The sequence below is a fragment of the Eimeria necatrix genome, genomic scaffold (genome assembly GCF_000499385.1).
Source record: "Eimeria necatrix Houghton genomic scaffold, Enh_scaff25, whole genome shotgun sequence".
Lineage (NCBI taxonomy): Eukaryota > Apicomplexa > Conoidasida > Eucoccidiorida > Eimeriidae > Eimeria > Eimeria necatrix.
Genome location: NW_013655219.1, coordinates 53,919 through 73,911, shown reverse-complemented (window position 1 = coordinate 73,911; position 19,993 = coordinate 53,919). Strand labels below are relative to the sequence as shown.

The 19,993-nt window shown below is 49.9% G+C and overlaps 3 protein-coding genes across 3 annotated transcripts; 1 reads left to right on the top strand and 2 right to left on the bottom strand.

Moving 5' to 3' along the window:
• Positions 1–383: 383 nt before the first annotated feature.
• Positions 384–1,223, bottom strand: ENH_00035630 (hypothetical protein, conserved; the record flags this gene model as incomplete). The annotated part of the gene is made up of 1 exon (XM_013585024.1): positions 384–1,223. The coding sequence occupies one exon, from the start codon at positions 1,221–1,223 to the stop codon at positions 384–386; it is 840 nt and encodes a 279-aa protein (XP_013440478.1).
• Positions 1,224–9,106: 7,883 nt separating this feature from the next.
• On the bottom strand, positions 9,107–15,209 carry ENH_00035620 (hypothetical protein, conserved; the record flags this gene model as incomplete). The annotated part of the gene is made up of 11 exons (XM_013585023.1): positions 9,107–9,129; positions 9,413–10,417; positions 10,575–10,865; positions 11,311–11,420; positions 11,699–11,742; positions 12,239–12,344; positions 12,602–13,343; positions 13,546–13,819; positions 13,968–14,114; positions 14,266–14,499; positions 14,694–15,209. The coding sequence occupies 11 exons, from the start codon at positions 15,207–15,209 to the stop codon at positions 9,107–9,109; spliced, it is 3,492 nt and encodes a 1,163-aa protein (XP_013440477.1).
• Positions 15,210–16,181: 972 nt separating this feature from the next.
• Positions 16,182–19,893, top strand: ENH_00035610 (GTPase domain-containing protein, putative; the record flags this gene model as incomplete). The annotated part of the gene is made up of 9 exons (XM_013585022.1): positions 16,182–16,241; positions 16,440–16,562; positions 16,794–16,829; positions 17,303–17,473; positions 17,883–17,928; positions 18,387–18,504; positions 18,887–19,058; positions 19,227–19,417; positions 19,833–19,893. The coding sequence occupies 9 exons, from the start codon at positions 16,182–16,184 to the stop codon at positions 19,891–19,893; spliced, it is 978 nt and encodes a 325-aa protein (XP_013440476.1).
• Positions 19,894–19,993: the final 100 nt, after the last annotated feature.

Here is a 19,993-nt window from a genome sequence, read left to right as displayed (position 1 = left end):
CTACGAACTTTGTTGGGTGCACACGGATTGCTCTCCATTTTTCAACGCTTTCCCATAAAAGAATTGCATGCCAATATGCGTGAAACATCAATACACATCCTGAAAATATACAGGCGAATAGCATGTACGCCCAATGCATAAATATAAACATATGTATCAACATATATGCTCATATGGGCGTACGCTTGCATGAACCAAAAAGGCCTTTTTATTGGGACTCAATAACATGCGGGAAACGTTCTGTACAAAGTCCCCGGCAACATGAAGCGCAGCACAGGTATTTTAGCCCCTCTCTCACACACACGCACATACACACACGCATATACACACAAATGATTCTCCTTCTGTTTCCTCTGCGTCCCCCACACTCTTCTTCTCTTCTTCTAACTGCTGCTCAGGCCGAAGGGGTCGAAGTAAAGGGCCGCACCCCAATAAAACAGGCCCGCAGCAACTAAGCTGAGAGTCTGCAGGTACACTAGTGAGACTGGGGCAAGTGGGCCCAGCTCAACAGCAGCCCCAATACACATAACGTATAAAATAGTTGCCACGAACATTTGAGGCAGCCCTCTTCTCCTCTTTAGCCTGTGCGTCTGTGGGCGTGAGCGGTGTCCGTGTAGAGGCCTGCCAAAGAGCATATGTTGTAAAATCTCTCCGAGCCCGGAAAGAAGCATCCCAGCAGAGGCTGCAGCACTGGCCAGATATCGATTCTCATAAGTCAACAACGATTTCACTTCTAGCACATTGGAAAATGATTTTCCAGGAGTGGCGAGGATATGGGCTAGTAAATAGCCTCCAATAAAAAGCAGAGCCGTCACTGCCGTTCGCAGTCCCCTCACTTTGTCGGGACTTGAAGCATAAATAGGCATAGAAGCGTCATGACTCATCACTTCACCCGAGACTCTATCCAAACCGTGCACACCATGGCCCTCAACACCAACTTGGTTTGTTAAAACGGCATCTCCTTCATATGGGCCACTAGTGTGTCCTTGGGCGCGCACAGTGATCCCTCTCCCTTCTTTCGCATCGACACCTTCGGATTTCGGAGAATTAACCTTTTGATCACTAGTGAAGTGTCCTTCTCCATTGGTCTCAGGAACATCAAGGAGGAGAGTTGCGGTCTGTGACGGATGCGAGGGGATCGCCGCAGCAGTTACCGCAGGCTGGCTAGAGGCACCCGCAAAAAACAAGAGCAGAAAGAGATGAGCCAAATATGCAAACTGCATTGTGGTGCTGTGATAACAGTTTTTCCTCTTTTTGGATTCTACCACTTGGCGAGACGAGGGGTGCAAGGCGATACTTCGGTTACCGCAGCGACAGTGGAAACAGGTTTAGAATACTCTGCGCAGAATCCAGATGAAAGAAACCCACGAATTGACCAAAATATGCTCATCTAAAAGCAGGTAAACGGAGGTAATCACCCCAGAACAACACAAGCCACGCAGAGGCCTCCAGCCGAGTCGAAGCCCCTACTCTGTCCTAGATACGCGCGTACGAACAAACAAGAATAAAAGGATCTCTTTCAACGTTGTAAATCAGCAATCAAGTTTAATATTGGCCACTGCTCTGCGCCAAGAATTACGCTGCGGCGCAACGATAGAAAATTATCGGGGCAGACACTGTGTGCGCTAGCAAGGACGCTGCTTCTTTTTGAGTCTTGTATTGCAGGATTCTGCTCGCAAGTGAGAATGTACATTGGTAAAACTAGTGCTAAAAGCTCAAAAAACAGTTTCGGTGCTGAAGACATCACGTCTTCTCTTGAAGATGAAATCGAGTTCCAACAGTTGATGGGTTTCCTCTGACTCAGACCAATGCTCATCCTCTCTTAGGTGCCCATATGAAGAGGATGAAAAATTTGTGGTTCCAGGCTAATCAAATACTCTTGTCACGTGCGAAGTTTGAGACGAAGAGGAAACTTTGCATAGCTGTAACCTTCTCTTTGAGGGTTTCTAGAAAACTGCGTGCGTAACTTGGTTTGATCAATAATAATCATACTCTAATACAGGAAGCTGGACTCGTCAAGGGTTGAAACTCAGTTGTTGCATGCGAATGCACAGACAGCCGGAATTTTGCAAATTGTTGGGGAGCATCGTGCTGGTCCTTTTCTTCTCTGAGCTGAGGGAGTCTCTATAACTTTTCCTGATTTATTTTTTTCGATGCACTTCTGGTTTGGGATACAATGCATAGGATTCGAGGCTTTTTTTGTGATCCATCTATCTCCCTATTGCTTTTCTAGTAATTATGAAGTCAAAATTATGCCTAAAAATGAAGCCAACTGACTGCAAGCCTACAGAGCTCACAATGAGGTAAGTTTGGTCCTGTTGCGGTGTAGGTCTCGCACCACAAGTCGAAGTGGAGGCATGAAATCTTAAATTGTCTAGCAAATGAAAGCAAAACAGTCAGGGAAGGCGGTAGACAAAAACGAGACAACACAACGGAAGCGCATCCTCAGAAAACCGATCATGGCTCCCCCACTTCCCTCCAGTGGTGTGGCTAAACCGTATGGGAAGTCGCAGGAAAGGAAACAGTGATGTGCTTCATGAAAGAATTACGGTACAACACTGACTACACGGAAATCACGCACTTGAGGTTTCCTGGGTGCTACAATCAAATGAGGGAACAGTGATTTCTCCGAGTCTCGTCTTTATTTCTGCAGTACAGCTTGCTGTCGTCTACCGTTATTCCATCAAGAAGCCATACAGCATTTCATGCCTTCAGATCGGTGTATAGCACACCATACTTTCCATTAGCATGCCCATGACTCTGCCATTTGCATTCTCTGCCCCGTATTTAGCTGAGCTATAGTTCACCCATGACCGTCATGATCGTGTGCTAGCACTGCTAGCACTTCTTAAGGCCTGAGTTTTGCAGTACTGCTTTTACTCACTATTCTACCGGCTTGCACCTACAGAAGTATGGGATAAGTTGAGTACGGTAAGCATGCAGAAGGTAACTTTGTATTGCTGGTGAAATATAAATATTTTAACGGCGTTAGAACAGAGTGTGGATTATTATGTTCTTGCGATCACGCACACAAGACGCTGGCCCCCTTGCATTACGCTACCCCCAGCCGTGTCACTTATTTCTGAAACAAACAGCAAGCTTGCTTCTATAATATGACGGTCTTGCTCGCTTTTGTTTCTGTAAAACTCGACGAGCCTGGCTTTTCAGAAGGTCCTGCGACGTTTTCTTTCATTTCAGAAACTTTCACCTACCTCTCTGGGATTTGAGTTTTCCTCACCTCACTTTTGTTTCCCCATGAAGAAAATGTAAGGATTTTCCCTTCCACTGAAATCATCTCGGCGCCAATTGCATCGATTAACCTTTTGCTCGCAAAGAGACATGCACGTTAGATTGCCCTTAGTCTCGAAGCAGTCCACACAAGGACAGAAAACCATGCGCTCTGACAGCATATTACACTGTTCTCTTACCAGGCCTTCCAGCGTACACAAAGCTAACGGGAAGGTCCCTGCCCGGCTTGGCGTTTGCGTTTTCCCCCGTTGCACTCCATATAATGTAAAGTGATAATATCCTGCAAGACTACTGCAATAACTAAAATACATGCAAATACTTGAATTTAGAAACCCGGACGTTTTGTTTGTATATTAAATAGAGGTGGCTGTTCACGATGCCCATGATTTGCACAACGAAGCATCACCGCGAAGTGCCGTTCCTACTTTGCTGCTGTCCCCAACTGCCGGATTTGCAAAAGGGTGCTAGGGAAGGTTCCACTCTCAAAACTCCTAGCTTCTACGAATTATCTTGCACTCATAGCTCAGACCTGTTTAAAGTACTTTATTCCAGTTTGTATGCCAGCTTTTGGATTTGGTGTGCCTGGAACTACTACTTCCCGGCCTCTTTATCACGCAGATGCACTCTTGCGAGGAATGAAATTTATTTTTCTGCCTTTTTTCCCTTTCTGCTTAGTAGATCGTTGTTACGCAATTGTTGTAACGGTTTCTGTTGGTGTTGCTCCAAATGTGCTTTCCTGTGTAGCGCCAATGAGGCATCTGGTGCTTCACATATTTTCGAAACTCATGTGCAACATCGGTTACTGATGCTAATGCTCCACATGCTCTCTCCTATGAAACGTTGACGCGACGTCTGACCGTAATACTGAAGCAGACGTCCCGTGATTCCCGAAGGTGACACGTCCCAAAGTGGCGAACTACGTAGGTGCTACCTCTGCAGTGGCTTTCGATGGTGCATTTGCAGTGGCAGCCGCTGCTGCACCGGCTGTGGCTGCCTATGTTACCGTCGCTCCGAAACCGTGCTGCTGGTCCATATTCTGGCTAGGCAGAGCGACAATTCCCTACATTATCGATGTATGCAGTGACACTTTGTAGAATTAAGGCATGAGATTACATGGTGGCGTTGGTTGAACTGCAGTTACGGCTCCTGCAAGACTGACGGGCACTGTCATTGTCCCTGAAACGGCGGAGAGCAATCTTTCACAACCTAGAAAATATAAATTTTCTTCCAACAGGTGTAATACAGTCATAATATTGCGTGTAAGGTCTCCAGAGGTAGGTGTTAGGGCATTCAACGCTTTGACCATCAACAACCACACTTTGAGGCGTCAGTGTTGCAGTGCGCAACAGTACAACTTTGCCCAGAAACGGTATTCAAACTCTTATAATTTATAATGCATAGACTAGCGTAGTAATTTGAAGTACTTATCCTGCAAAAGAGGGTGGTCCTCCAGTGGTCAGGCCCAGTTTGCTCTCCAGTGAGGCCCGGAGCTCCGGGCAGAGCTTGGGGCTCGTAGCAGGCCCACGTAACGACAGAAAAGCATCGGACACAAACAGAGATATTCCTGGAGTGAAACCCAAACTGATGGCGTTTGGATCATTTTAGTGCTTACAGGACTTCTTCAGTGAGTGCTGATAGGTATGAACCTATGTAGCCAGAAAGAGAGGGACGAGCAGAAGCGAAGCTGCACTTAGCTCACTATGAATGTGCTTCTGAACACCATGATTTTCCTGAAGAATATTCGGAAGGAAGCGGGAGAAGGGCACAGTTTGCGGTTAATTTAGGGTTTCCTACGTGGATTCGCTTGAAGCTAGCTTGGCCAGGCAAGAGCGAGTGTCTTCGGCACTGTTCGGCGGCGGCAGCGGTGCGACAATTACGAAAAGTACAGCTCACGTTTCATGGAATACGTCGACAATATTCAAAGGAAAATTTTTCGTTTCTACTGACTGCATCAACGCATCAAACAAAAAGCATATGGGATTGGGGAAGGACAATGGAGTTTAGGAAGGTCCAGTAATCTGGGCGTATGGTAGATCAGGCAGTAAGGCAGTACGTAAGTCAGGCCTTAATCTGCCCTCAAACCCGACAAACAAGGAACAGTTAAATAGGATGGCAAGACTTGAGAGTGTCTGAAGTGCGCCATAATTGCTAGGAAAACACTGCTTCAGGCTTTGAGTGCAAGCCCATGCTCTATTGCGAGTACCATACAAGCACGGCACAGGCAAGGCGAGCCAACAGTGCAACAATGACGGGAGGACATGCGGCACTAAACTGTAGCCCAAAGATTTTTAGCAGGCCAATGCCCTGGAGAAACTGCTCCATGGAACAGTGTATCATGTGCACAAACTGGAGGCAACAGTTGCGGGGTGCTGAAGGCGTTCTCCATAATAACCACAATCCGGAAGCGTTTTGTGCCCACTACCTGCAGGCCGCTACAGGGCGTTCTGTTGCTGCGTTGGGGAATTAAGCACGGTGAATATCCACACTACAGATATCAACTGTCAACCATGCTTTGGTGGGAACAGATCGCACAGACTGTAATGCACCTCTACGGCATCATACTGGAGCACCACTGACTAGAGACGTTATGGCCCGCATTTTTCAGCGAATACATTCTCCCTACGTTTGACCTGCGCCATATAGATGTGTATAGAATCATGGGGAGTTTATATATAGCTGTAGTATCAAAATCGCACTTTCTCAGAAGCTGGAGTCTCTTACTTGCCAGGAACTGGCTTGCTCAATTCAATTCAGTTTGTCATTTTCACACAGCCCTCTTGAGGCTTGAATTACACGTTGAATCAGCATAGCCCTCTTCAGGCTTGAAGCACACGTTAAATCAGCATGGCATTCTTGTGATATTTCAATTGAGGAGACTTTCAATGAGTCCACCACTTAGATCCCGACGAAATCCACTACTGTGCTACTTATAAGAGCGAAGTGTGCTGAAGCGCATTGGCTTCTAAGTCAAGTAGCTCCGTGGCATATCTCACCAGCAGTGGTTGCGCCTCTATTTGAAGGCTGCATATCATAAATGCAACGAAGCCTCTATCGTGGCGCAGCATTAAAAAGTGTAGCTGTGGGCTAGGATGCGTACGCTTGTGCATGGCTGCGGTGAGCCCGCCAGCAAAACACAGAATGAAGGTTGTTGAGTCCGTAAAAATAAGTTTAACATAGATAAACAACACTAAATATTTATACTGGCCAAGAAAACTCAGTGGGTCAGCAGCACTCACCGCATGCAGCACGCACTGGTATGGTCCACATCGACGACTCCGTCTGGGAAGCTGGTCCTAGCTTTTCGTGTTTTCGGTTTTGTTCACCTTTATTCTCGGTTTTTCCTCTTTTCCTTTGGCTAATGAAGAAATATATTGCTGGTTGCATTGGCTATAGATTTACTTGCCAATGCATAGGCAGTTTTCGAGGCTCTCTGCTGGCAACCATCGGCTTGACAGCTGACAACAGCTGCTAGGAGCGGCGGCTGCGTACAAGGTTATTTGCCGGCATTCTATTGTGGAAAAACAAACAGTGAATCTCCGAAATTTTAAAGTTGATTTTCAGTTTACTTTTAGGCATGCAACTGCATGAGCTCCAACGGGCATAAGGGTGCCAGCCGTCACTGCCAATACTGTGCTTTGCATAGCTAAATTTCCCAGCTTTCTCTCTCTCCCATTCTTTTTCTGTTGAGTTTCCCAGACGGAGCTGGAGTATCTCGGCAGATTACCCTAATGCAACAGTTTGTCCTATGGGGGAGCCGCCAGTTGGTTCGCGAGGTGGCACTCAGGACTGATTCACTTTGCCTTAAGTGGCCCTTCTACTCGTTTGCAGACTATAGAAAACGGTGGCCACTTGGAATGTAGCGAAATGCCGACGATTCTTTCCCTTGAGTCGGGTGTGAGCGCAAAGCACCCTTCAGTGATCATCTCCAAGCAATCGATTGATACCTTTCCTTCTGTATCAGTGCATTCATATTGATGCTCTTGTAATTTCTGCACTGTTTCAACTGAAAATGTGTAGCGAAGTTCGCGCTTAACGTGTTTGGCCCGTTCGTACGCAAATGAGATGTGCACTTGCCTGTCGCCGTGAATGTTTTTGCATACACAGAGTGGCGTTCTAGAAGACTCGAGAAGCATAGCGGACCAGATTGGGCATTTAAACATTCTTTGGATCGTTCTAGGAGTCTGTGCATTGCTGACCCTCCTCTTTGCCATCTTTACGCTCACTTTGGGAGCTTGCGCCACACAACGGTGAGCTACTATGGCCTAAACGTATAAATTCTTATCGTCCTCATGACTAGAGTGCTTGTTCCACATCTCACATCTCACGAGGAGGAGAGGGAAACCCGGGTTCTCGTGTTTGGGCTAGAAGGGAATAGCGCTGTCCACCAAGGGCAGATTCTTCGCGTTGCACCGAGCTGGCAGGGATGCACATGTGTATAAGCAGATGCGTGTGAAGCCCCTCGAAAGATAATGAAGCGGGGAATAGGTTTCTGCAGTACAGCAATTGGAATGGTGGCTGGCGTTCAGGGAAAAGCAAAATGACGTGGGACACAAGACGAGCTCATCTTTATCGACGTGAGACGTCTACCCGCCTGGCTCGCTTTATAGCCACATCATACGCAATAAGGAAGTAGTCAAATATGGGATAGCAGCACTTTCAAGTACAAGTTCAACCGTATGTTCAGCTAGGCGTTGCTTGAACGGAATCTGCTAAGCTGTGTATGCTCGTGCTGCCGAGCTCGTCTATTTGCATATGCATAACCTTGGCCACTTGATTTTGGTAGCCCGCCTCCACAAGAATACATGTGCACACAATGCAAGCTTAAAGCGTTAATTTGTAGGCGTCGTTACTGCTTTTCACAGGTCTGGCGACCAAGACGAAGACAGACCCCTCATAGGCAGGGCTTTAAGGAGCCAGGCAGGGTAATTCGAGCGTGAACTGAAAAGCAGTCGCACCAAGGTTTCCGCTGTTTACGCCCTTGTATCCCAGCGAAAAAGATGTAGAAGTGGAAGCACCAGATGCTATTCCAAATTCCCCGCGGTGACGTCACTTCGAGATTGCCACTTTCTGCATATCCTGTCATCAGGTCTCATCGCTCCAGCCATGGCTCCGCCTATGCTCAGTCCCTATAAACTCACTGCGTGAATTTCAGTTTTTCATTGCTTATTGGCAGTGAAGTGGGGAGAAGACAGCGACAATGTGCCTGTGCTGCTCGGATCAACGACGACGCGCACAGTGGCTTCCGCACAGACTGAGGGCAGCAACTGTCCCGGCATAGTGATAGGACCTTAAAGCCCGAGCTTCGAAGCATCGCGTGGCCACTTGACGTGCTTCTTACGCAGCAGAACCAGCATCGGAGGGTAGGCTCCAGAATAAAGCACTTGGTTGCCGTCTATTTCGTCTGTCTCCTTTGTTGAGCTTCCCCATATATTGTGCGAAGCCCCGAACAGCTCATCCATGGCCCAAAGTCGAAGCAAGTAAGGAGAAATACAGGTATTGATGCGTGAGACTCGTCTTCACCCGGCGCCCTGCTACTCCAACCTTTGCGCGCTGTGCTGTTCGTAACAACGATGGCAGTGTATTTTCCTTTTGTATAACGATTTCTCGTTGGTTCTTTGAGCTCCAAAACTCGAAGCGCTTTGTCAAGAGACAAACGATCATGCCAAAGGGATAGAAACATGCAAGTAGGCAGACTGAAGTGCATGTAAGTGCAAATTAGCATGCAAATGTATGCATGACTATTGGCGCATTTGTTGGATAGGCACTGTCGTACATGGCACTGTCTGCAGCGCATCTGCTCTCCACCGCAGCGCTGAAACGTTATGGAGGATAGCAGGGCGGGGAGGGGACAGCCCCTTCAGTCCGAGAGCTCGAAGTCCGCTGCAGTACGCAGTGACGCAGAATACCGCGCAGTGTCACATACAACAGGGCACGAGACCTTAACTGCAGCCTTAACATCAGCCTACACAGCATTCAGCTGCTCGCTGAGGAATTACGTGGAACATTGTGTCTCTCTCTGAGCTAGTAATATTTGAGAAGAAAACACAGGACAAGGCCACGAAACTAAGGTGTTAATTTGTGTGGCTTGGAGTCGAACTCCTGGTCAGCTTGGCGTGAAGTATGTCACATCCATCTATGCGTTAGGGGGATCCCAAAGACCTACAATGCAACAACTGGCGTATGCGCCCTCTCGCCTGTGCTTCGGCAGCAAGCTCTACGGATCTTTCTTCAACTGCCATCTCCTTCGTTTGATGCAGCTGCTGCTGCTGTGTGCGCGACTGCTGTTGCTGGCGTGGCGCGGGAGGGCACTGTTGCGGAGAGAAAAGAAGATGCCCGCTGGCGCCCACGGCTCCACCTTCCGCCAGTACAGCTCCAGCACTTGGCACTGCCTTCTTGGAACGCCGAGAGACAGAGGGAGAGGCAGCGCCTTCAAGTATCACCACCTCGTCGTCAGACTTGTGACCTTTCTCTGCATTCTCCCATCCTGAGGAAGGGGTCCCACTTTGGCTAGACGCTGATGCGAATTCGCATCTCTGCCTTTTCGCATGCTGCCTGACTTTTTCTAGTGCTCCCTCTGCAGCAGCTGCTGCTGTAGCAGCAGCTGCAGTTGACGCTACTGTGGCTGGATATGTACCATCACCTACCTCCGATCCAGAGGCGGTACACAGTTGCGTTTGAGCGGGGGAGCCTACATTTCTGGTCGAATTCGTTGTCTGTCCCGCATGATATCTCGGTTCTGCTCCAGTGGTGGACAGGAATGCATGCGCTTCGGCTTTGCTGGGAGTGGCAGACCGAGCCTCCAACGATTGGCGGTTCTCACTGTCAGTTCCTCTGCTGCTCCCCTCAAGGAGCGGAGACAACGCTGGAGCCTTAACAGTCTGTAGCCTCGCGGGTTTGGAGCTGCAGCTGCCCTCTTGGGGCTGGGAATTGTCACTGGGTTTTGGTTTGTGGTGGGGGCACGCGCCCTCCTGGTAACTCGTTTGTGACGCTAGGCTCAAAAAATTCAACTCGCACGCAGCATACACGGCTGCATTCGCTCTGCTAGACCCCGTAAGGGTGTCATGGTGTGTACGCAGCTGTTCTGGCCGAAGCAGAAACCGCGAAGCCACTCCTTCCCCGCCCTCCACAGAAGCTTGTCCCAGTGCTGCCGCGCCTTCTGCACCACGTCCTACACATCCAATAAGAACAGATGCATGCACAAGCTCATGAGGGCAGTAACACAGAGGAAACCGAGCCCTGTCCCCTCAGCTATAGGCATATCAGAGACTGTAGCTATAGCTAGCCTGAGGGAGGCAAGTACAGCCATGTGCGGCGCCTTGTCTGACCGCATGCTGCATTTCGTATGGCAAAGTCAAGATTCGTCAGGGCCGTCTCGACAGCCCCTGGGGAGACTGTCCCCAAAGCGGCTGTTGATTGCTGTTGAAGCGCATCCATACTTCGGCTGGTACTTTCGTTATCCACTTGAAACTGCATAAATCCCAGTGGCTGTGCTGCGCCGAAGGGTCCGCTGCAGCAAATCGCCTGCAACCTCCGCAGCAGAGAGCTCGCGGCCCGCAGAGTGGAGGGGGGAGGGAAACATACGTCTGCAGCAACGAAGACACACCGCAGAACGTCTCCTGCACGGGAAATTCACAATATAATACAAGTGCTGAACTTTAGACCGCACTGAAGGCAAACGCTTCTTGCCGCCACACTGCACTATTCTGGCCGAGAGTCCCCTCGACCGAGATGGCCTTTGCTTACGGAGTCCACAACGAAGACAGGCAAAACAAGCAGCAACTGATATATGTACGACATATGTATGCGAAGATCCGAAATTCGCTCGTGAGCTACTGTTATGGGCTATGCCTTCTACCCTATGGCTGCCTTATCCGATCCGAGGACGCTAAAAATGTGAATCAAACGCCTTCAGTCGCCCTGTTTCCTTGATGTTTTCTTTTCCATTGGAACAGTATGGAGCACCAAAATGCACGCAGTGCTGGCACCCCCAGACGCAAAATACCTCTGAATATGATACTGAGCATGGTGCCGTGTACTCAATGTGAGTCGAAGGGTCCTTACTGATGGAGGCAGTAAGCAGATGGAGGGCCGAAATAAGTGAACACGGGTCCGAGACAACAAAGCGTGCAAAGTGATGTGGTTCTCCCTTCCCAGGTCCACAGGAGAGGCCTCTAGGAGCACCCAACACACGCAAATTAGAACGAAATAAGTCATGGCAAACACTCATATTCTGCGTGCGTGGATATGCATCAAATGCAAGGTCAGCAGCAAAACACACAGAAATTTCTCGTAGCTCGCTGAGCACTACCCGCACCGCTAGCAAGCACACAAGAAAGCAGCACAAAGGACCTGAGATAACACTGCCACGGCGCGACGCAATATCAAAGATACACGACAACGACAGCACACAAAAGATAGCAATGCGAAGCCTGTTGCTTCCTTGCCCTACGTCGTGAGGACTCCTAAGACAAGAGCATCCGCAAAGGCCTCAAGCTGAACCGTAGACAACCCTAAGACAGAGAGGCTCCCTGCATAAAGCAGCTCTTCAATAAGCCCGCAGGTACTCCGCCATGCATGTGCTAGCAGCAAAAGCCCCTCGCTTTCCGTAGCGTGTAGGCCCCAAAGGGCTTCATCGGCAGCCGTAGAACCAAGACTCCCACTACAGCTCTCTGTGGAAATCGTAGGCCGCAAATCACTATTTTGGGGGTTTGCAACTACATTCACGATTGCAGTTGCTCGTGTTTCTGCTCTTACAGATGTGCAAATACAGCAAGGTATATTGGTTGGTTGGATATGTCGTCTTACTGCCATTTGTCTGCTTGTTTCTGTGTGGTTTGGTCATAAGACCCTGCTCATGCAGCAAGGCAAGAGATTCTCCGTCCTCCGCAATGGCTAGATGCCTAGCCACGTGACATGCATGCCTCCAGTGTGTGCGTGATAACAGGTTTCGACAAACTGCCACTGCGTGGAGGGAGCAGAGACGATGAACTGCGGGTGATGCAGCAGGGATCCCCCGCAGGAGACAGCGAATGAAGGAGAGAAGGCAGGAGCCAAAGCGAGCAGCGAACATGCTGTGATGAAGGGGAGATGGCAGGCTGAAAATGCAGGAAGAGGCAAGATAAAACGGCAAAAAATTTAAGTGATGCATGCATTTGCATAGAAGGATTATGGCAAAGGGTCTCGCACTACTTCCACACCACCGGCATGTGCCCTAAAGCACAGAAAAAAAGACGGGGCCGAAAAGGAAAAACATCACAGAAGCAGGGCCAGTAAATAACAAATAACGACAAAAACAGATTCAGCGAATTGAGCAGGACGCCGGCAAGAAGGCAGGAACACATGTATGACTGACTTGAGGACAGTTTGCAACAGTCCAGTGAAAACTGAAAGACACGACAGGACACCTCCGGGGCCTGCCACTTCCACGAGGGCTCCTGCCGCATTCAGCGCTGCCTCTAGGGTTGCGGCGTTCGTAGCAAAGAGCTCCGTCTCAGGTAGGTCATCGAGCTGGTTTAACACAAGGCTTGCTGTTGCTCCTGCTGCTTCTGCCTTGCTGCTACGTTTTCCGCACTTCTCTGGCTTTCTGCTGGTGCCATTCGGGACACCCTTCTTGCTGATGCCACCGCTATCACTGCTAGTGGACCTAGGGGCACCTTCCCTCTCTGCGCTGCTGCTGCTTTGCAGTACTGAAGCCGACTGGCAGTTCCGGTCATTCTGTTGCTGCTGGCGTTGTTGCTGGTGCTGCTCCATTTGCTGCAGCTGCTTCCTCCACTTTTTTTGACTACCCTTACCGCCTCTTCGAAGGAGAAACGGCTGGTGCTGCGGTTGCTCCTTCGGCGTCGTGGGCAATGCCGAGTCCTGCTGCTGCTCCTGCTGCTGTTCCTGCTCCTGCTGCTGCGGTGCTGAAAAGTCCCCCACAGCTGCGGCTGCTGCAGTGACTCCAGACACAAATGCCTCGCAGCACCTAGCCGTGGCAGCAAGAAGCGTTGCCCCCAAACTATTAACGTTAACGATAAAAAACCGGCCTCCTTCTTCTTCAACTTGAAGCAAGGCGGCCGAGACAGCACCCTGTGATGGGAAGGTTTGGCCAGCGCCTGCAGTGCCAGCAACACAGCAGCTGACGGCAGCAGTATACCATGCATTTCAGTTTTTATGGAGGGAAGAAAGCAGGAGCAACATGAGTAACGCTATGTAGTGTTGCTGGTGCTGTAGCAACAAAAGCACAAGCAATAGCAGCCACCGCAGCAAAAACAACCACATCCGCCATAGCAGCCACAGCCAGCGGCGCATGCTCACCATACAGTAGCAAGTCTCGGATAATCTGAAGAGACCTGAGTAGAAGAAAGCGTTCAGGACCGCTGGAGGCCTCCTCGCGGTGGTCACCTGGATTGTGGGCACCCAAGAGGCCAACGACACTTTGTTGCGCACTGTTGAGGGCCTCTGAAAACAGACATGGGACACCGAATGGGGTTTGCTGCCCCCGCTTTTGCTGCACGGGATCCCCCTGAGCTGCGTGTCTTGAAGAGGGACGCCACAGCCAGGTGAGACGACACAATAGTGAACGACCCATCTGCAAACACAGCAGACGTAAATGGGCATCCTGACGCGTGAAGTGAGACATATCTCCATTCATGAAACTCTATGGATGTCTCGAGCCAGGGATTACCAGTTACGAAAGTTTGGGTTTCGGGCGTAGGGTTTGGGGTTGAGGGTCTCACAGCAGCGGTGACGTCGGATTTCATAAGGGCGCCCTTTTGAGCCACTTCCATAAGAGACAATGCAAGGGGTCCCACAGATGCCCGTAAGGAACCCCGAGAAACCCCACGCCAGTGCAGCACCGCATGCGCGGCCGCAACAGCCTCCTCCTGAGCATGGACAGCAGTCGCAGTACCAGGACCCGCCAAAGCTGCAGTAATAATAAAGCTTCAGCAATACAGCTGCATGGAGACGACACAAATACCAACAGTGCACAATCGAAACCAAAGCAGAAAGAGCTCTGAGTGCAATTTAAAGTACCCTCATGGCAGTTGAGGCCCCGTCAGTGCCGTCTCCTGGAGCGCTCAAGATGCCCTGAAGAGCCTTCCGCAGAACTCGCCGCAGTATCTGCCTTCTCTTAGTTGAATTGCCTTGGTTTTGCGCCTTCGTCGGCTCTAGCGCCCCCCCTGGAAACGTCCCATGAGAGACACTGAGTGCCACGACCGCCATCAGCAAGAGCACCTCGCCGGAAGCCTTCCTCGTATGCAGCGGCAGCTGCACAAGTGGCGCAGCACGCAAGAACCACAGCCACCCACAGGAGCACATGAGTAAATATGGACAGGATAGAAATATGAGCTGCTCTACAGAGCTGCCGAGTGGCAGCAAATGCGAAGCGTAGCAACGCATGGTTGGGGTCACTAAACTTGCGCTGCAGTAGAAACAGCAACAGCGACATCTGCGGGTTGCACCTTTGAGTCTGCTGCCACAGCAGCTAGCGGGCTGGAAAGCTGTTCCATCTCCCTACACACAACTGTAATATCTGGGGGGCCTTCATCTGCTGCATTTAGTGCTGTTGCTGCTGCTGCGTCAAAAGCCAGCAGCTGCTGCACGTGCTGCAGCCAGAACTCTACAGCGCAGACCCACGCATGAGCCACTTCCTCATGGGACCTCAGAGGTTGAGTGCCGTCCTGCGGGCAGCTGTTCTGGGGCCCATGGGGGCTCTTCTCCTCGGTGTACCCCAGCGTCTTGTGCAATACTGCGGCAAAAGAACTGAGTTGCGAGGCGACAGACTTGGCACACAGCTGTCTGGATTTTGCAGCAGCTGCTTGTCGGAGGAAGTGGCGGCGACCTGGGGCTGATGCGTACATATACCCCAGTAGCTGGCGTTCATTTAGGCTCATGCTCAGGTACGCCTGGAATGCCTCTGCCACGTTTTGGAGAGACACGGAGGCTCCAGCCCCGCAGTCGGCTCCCCAAGCCTCCATCTTGACCTGCTGTACTAGGCAATGACTGAAAATGAACGGGCTTACTGTTCCAACGTGAGTGAGGCACGCTCAGGCACTGCTCGTGCCGAAAGCTGCCTGCTAAGGGAATTTCAAGCCCGGAGTCCTGAAACTTAGCCGCTCACTAACAAATATCATTGTTTCCCACTCAAATTCAAAAAAGACCTTCAGTCGAACTAGAAGGCTGACGGTCCAGAGTAGTGAAGGAAGCCCTTATGCGGGGGCCCCACACGCCAGACAGCCGGCAGATCTTTAAAGCCCTCGATACCCCTCTCAAATTTCCCATAATTCGGTAGCATTTTAGGCTCCTGAATGCATATTCTGCAAATTATTTGGGCTCTTTCGAGTTGTGTTGTGATGTTGGAGCCTGTTAACATAATGGGGCCCAAGTTTCAAAACAGATACTAGGCCCTCCTGTGCTTGCTCCACTACTTCGGCCTCTAGAGGACCTTCATCTTCTTCAGATGTTCAAGAAAACATCAATTCTTCGCTGGTTTTCTAATTATTTCCTTCTTCCGCATTGCAGGTCGTGGTTGCGCTTGCTCACTACCAACGCTGACAGCAGGCCCCGACGAAGGTCTCATGGGCCTAAAAAGCACCACGTTCATCACTTCCTACAGCCTGTAGAAGACTTCTGGAAATTTCAGTCAGATTTAGATGCGGGGCAGGGCTGCCCAGAAAGCCCGGGGCTTAGGGGCCTCAGGGTCTCCCCTTTTGAGTGACTTCTTGTTGGCACTTCGTGGTCAGCCGAAGACTGCCCCTAAACGTGCATCGACGAATGGAAAATTGCATCCCTCACTTGGCGCCTGTAAGGATAATCTCGAGGCATTCTCCATAGGGGCCCCCGAGGGACAACGGGGATCACGGAATGGCGTCAACTGCCAATTTCCTGACTTTCAAGCCCGAATGGCGTTCGGACGTGCAGCCCCTAAGGCGTGCTACTTTCCTCCTCACATGTCTCGTGGTGTGGTGGAGCTTCAGAAGAAGGCAGCAGAGGTGGATTGCCTCGTAGAGGTGGGTCTTGGTCGCTGTTCATTTGTCTTGTCGCTACTCTGCACCTTCTGCCTTCGTTTGCTTTGTTATCAAACCCGCATGGGTGGCTGTATCTTGAATGCGAAGAACTGTTAACAGGAGAGGAAGGAAGTGGAAGCGCGTATGCAGAGCTTTCTGACTATGCTGCTCGTATTAGTTCTGGCGCCACTGCTATTGCAGGTTAGAGATGCGAGAGCCCCTCTCACTTCGAGCGGGTGTCTTGAAGCCATAAAGCCTCCCAAGCATCTGAAGCGGCTAATTGTTCTGAACAAGTGCGACCTTGTCTCCTCTACAGATGCAAAAGTGGGCCTCAAATGATTTAGGGTTCAGGGTTCAGGGTCGAAACGCCCGTCAATGAGCGCTGGTTTGGAGGGCGTTGCTCTGGCCCCAGGCTCATAGCATACGCTTCTCTCTTAGGAAGCAGAAATTGTGTGCTAAGGGTTAATTTTGCCGTATAATATAACAGTTTTATAGTCCATTTATACGCTGGTTTTAATTGTTCTTCCTAGAATGTGCTCTTGTTTTTCATTGCAGAAGGCGCAAGAACTACTCCAGGCAGCCGGCCTGGAGGTGATGCACTGTCTCTTAAATCTAGAATTCACGCTTCGGGCGTAGGGTTCATGGCATGAAGTGTGGGGATGACAGTGTTAAGGTCAAAGTGGCTACAGCAACCAAGCTTACTTTAGTGGGTTGTTGTGTTCAGTTCTGCTACTGAGTGTTTTGGATGAGTGGCTGCTTAATACCCTTTATCTTATTCAGAAGAGCCGCTTGTTCTTGTTCGGAACGACTCTTCAGAAGATCCACTGGTTTTTGTGAACGGGTCGATGAATATTTGCGTTTTCCGCCGAAAACGTCAAATGCGTCCACGCGCTTGTTTCGTTGCCTGAGTGCTTGGGACTCCTTGCTACTTTTTTTCGTTTCGCGGTTTTTTTTCCACACCCTCACATCTGCCTGCGTCCATGTATGTATTTGCACGTTCTTCTCCTGCTCTTCAGTTTTGCCTCCCGTCTCACTGCTCCTCCTTCCTGTTTGTCTTTATGCAGTCCGTCCTAGTCTCTGCAAAACAGCGCAAGGGCTTGCACAAGGTTACTGAATGGGTGCTGGGGACCCCGGAGCCCAAATTTAGCAGCATCGGCCGCTGGCTGCTTTTGGCCGGGCTTCCCAACACCGGCAAGTCTTCAATTCTTAATGCGCTCAAGGCGCTCGCCTTCTCCGTAAACTGTACACCCTAAGTCTTATACCCTGAGGGGCTAACACGTAGACTTCGTATGTTTATTCCCCACCAAGCAGTCCTAAACTATTAGCCCGAAAGGGCAGGCCTGACGCAATTCATCACAGGAACCAGCCTTGAACGTCCCTAAGGCGAATGATTGTAAAGGTATTAATTGGGGGTGCTGCATCCGTGCTACCGTACATGCATCATTGTTCCAGCCGTGGAGTGGGTGTGATGGTTGGGATTGACGGGGTTAGCGTGCGCCGCACAGATCTAGAAAAACCTAGTCCCCTGTTTCACAGGGGACTAGATTTTTATCAAGAAATTGTGTGGGGATTCCCTGTGTCTGTTCTGTTAATTTCTCGAACAGTTTGAGCTTTCGGGCATCTGAATGCCTGTTATGGCCGCAGGCGAGCTTTCACGGGAAACCCGGCAATCAACTCGTTCAGGGTGTCAGTGAGTCATTCTACCCTTAAAACCTAAAGCTTGGACCCGAACTTCCAACTAGAAGCCCGTTGAGCCTTGGCGTATGCTCGTTTGGAAAGTGCATTCGCATAAACAGACTACACATAAATTCAGCTCCGTGCTCACGACCGCGCTCAATGAATAGATGCAAACTCCAGATTAAAATTATACAAAGCAACACATGCGCAAAGTGGCCTTCGCATAATTGGAAAACTGCTCTACACAGCGACAAACGAAGAGAAAAGCGTAAACGCAAGCGTACACATGCGCATGAATGCTATGCATGCACCAGCTGCGTGCGTCTCATTTGCGGCTTTTGGTATAGTGTCTTAATCGGCTATATATAGTGGCGATTTGCAGCTCTGCAGAGCCCTGTCATCTTTGTCGCACGTGCAATTGAGTGACCCACGATTTACACCTTGCGTCTGTCCCGTTGGTGCCTCTTTCAGATAAAACAACAGCGAAAACGGGGAAGCTGCCTGGAGTAACGCGAGATGTGAATGCGTTTCAATTGACGAATAAACCAAAAGTTTTCTGCTTCGATTCTCCAGGCATTCTTTTGCCTAAGTCGGTCTGAATGTGCGTGCATGCTTTTGTTTTCAATGAGTGGCCTGTCTGCCTTTATTTGCATGCGATGGCACCTGTGCAGTAAATGTGCAGTGCAGTGTTAAACACACAAGTGGGTGTGTATGTACACCGATGTATGGACCTGAATGCAAGCACACGCAGACGACCGCATATGTTTCGATTCTTTGTCTTCTCTTGCAGTACTTGCCTTTGTACGTCCTTCCCAAAATGCTTATTTGTGTAAAGCGAATTAGCATATAGCCTCTCCCAGTCTTCAATGCACTTAATGTTTAGTGCTGGCAGCAGTATGGAGTAAAGAGCACTCAGATTATATTTGGAATCGTTATCCCCCTACAGTAGAGCCCCATTTCGATATGTGCAGGAATTGCGACCCGGGCAGAAGTTTGATATTGGGAGTTTTGGGCATTTTGCCAGAACACCTTATAGGGGAAGAATTGGCTGCAGATTATCTCCTCTTCCAGCTTAACAAGAACCGGCAGTTTGGCTACGTGCAAGTGCTAGGGCTAAACGGGCCCACAAACGACATTTACGAGGTAACTAAAAGGCCATTGCCTGCTTTTCCTGTCCTTCCTTTCCGTCTCCGTCTGTGTGCTTTGAAGCCCTCTCTTTCCCAGAAATACGACCAATCCTTGCTTTTTAGCGCATTGTTTTGCGCTATGGTTTATTGGTTAAGTATAAGCTTTGCGGTTTGCGTTTTGCAGGTGTCCCGCCACATTTGCCAGACATTAGGCCGGCGGCAAGAGCGCTTCAGTCTACCGCCTGTGGACCTCTCTCGCGGTTTTGTGTTTTTCTTGAATTTATTCAGAGAGGGCCACTTGGCCTCTCTTTGCCTCGATACCCTGCCTTATGCCGCAGATGTAGTGCTGCGTAGAGATGTCCTCGGGCAGCAAAGGTGCGCTCGAGATCCTCTTCCGTTTCCCTGATGAAGCAATAGTTTCACTGTAACCCTGAGTTTACGTTTTTACGTTCAGAGTATGTGCACGGCGGAGATGTGCGTGGCTAGAGGAGTCCACTGTGCAACCATGCCTACATTACCTGCGTGCAGTCCCTCTCTTTCCTAGTGTTTTCTCCGTTCTCTGTGTGTATATCTCCAATTACATCTAATATGCATCTGTGGCATTCAAGAACCTGCAGTTTACTGCCAGAACGAGTGCAATGTTTTGGTTCCTCTCACTCTCACTTAATAGTTTTCAGAATTCACGCGTAGCTGCATGCAAGTGCTCTGTTCCTGCGCACAAGTGTACATACATTGTTGCCCAACACATGCAAGCTGGATTTGCGGCTTCCGCTATCTCGTGTTGCCTCAGAGAACCACCGGATCCTTGGCTTCTAACTGACCAAGAAATGCCCGTACCAGGCTTGAACTAGCTGCTCATTCCACATCGTCTTGCCTAGCTAGATGAAGTCCACGGAAACTACAACCGAGCTAGTAACCTCGCGGTTCCTTTCCCAGCAGCCAAATCGATAT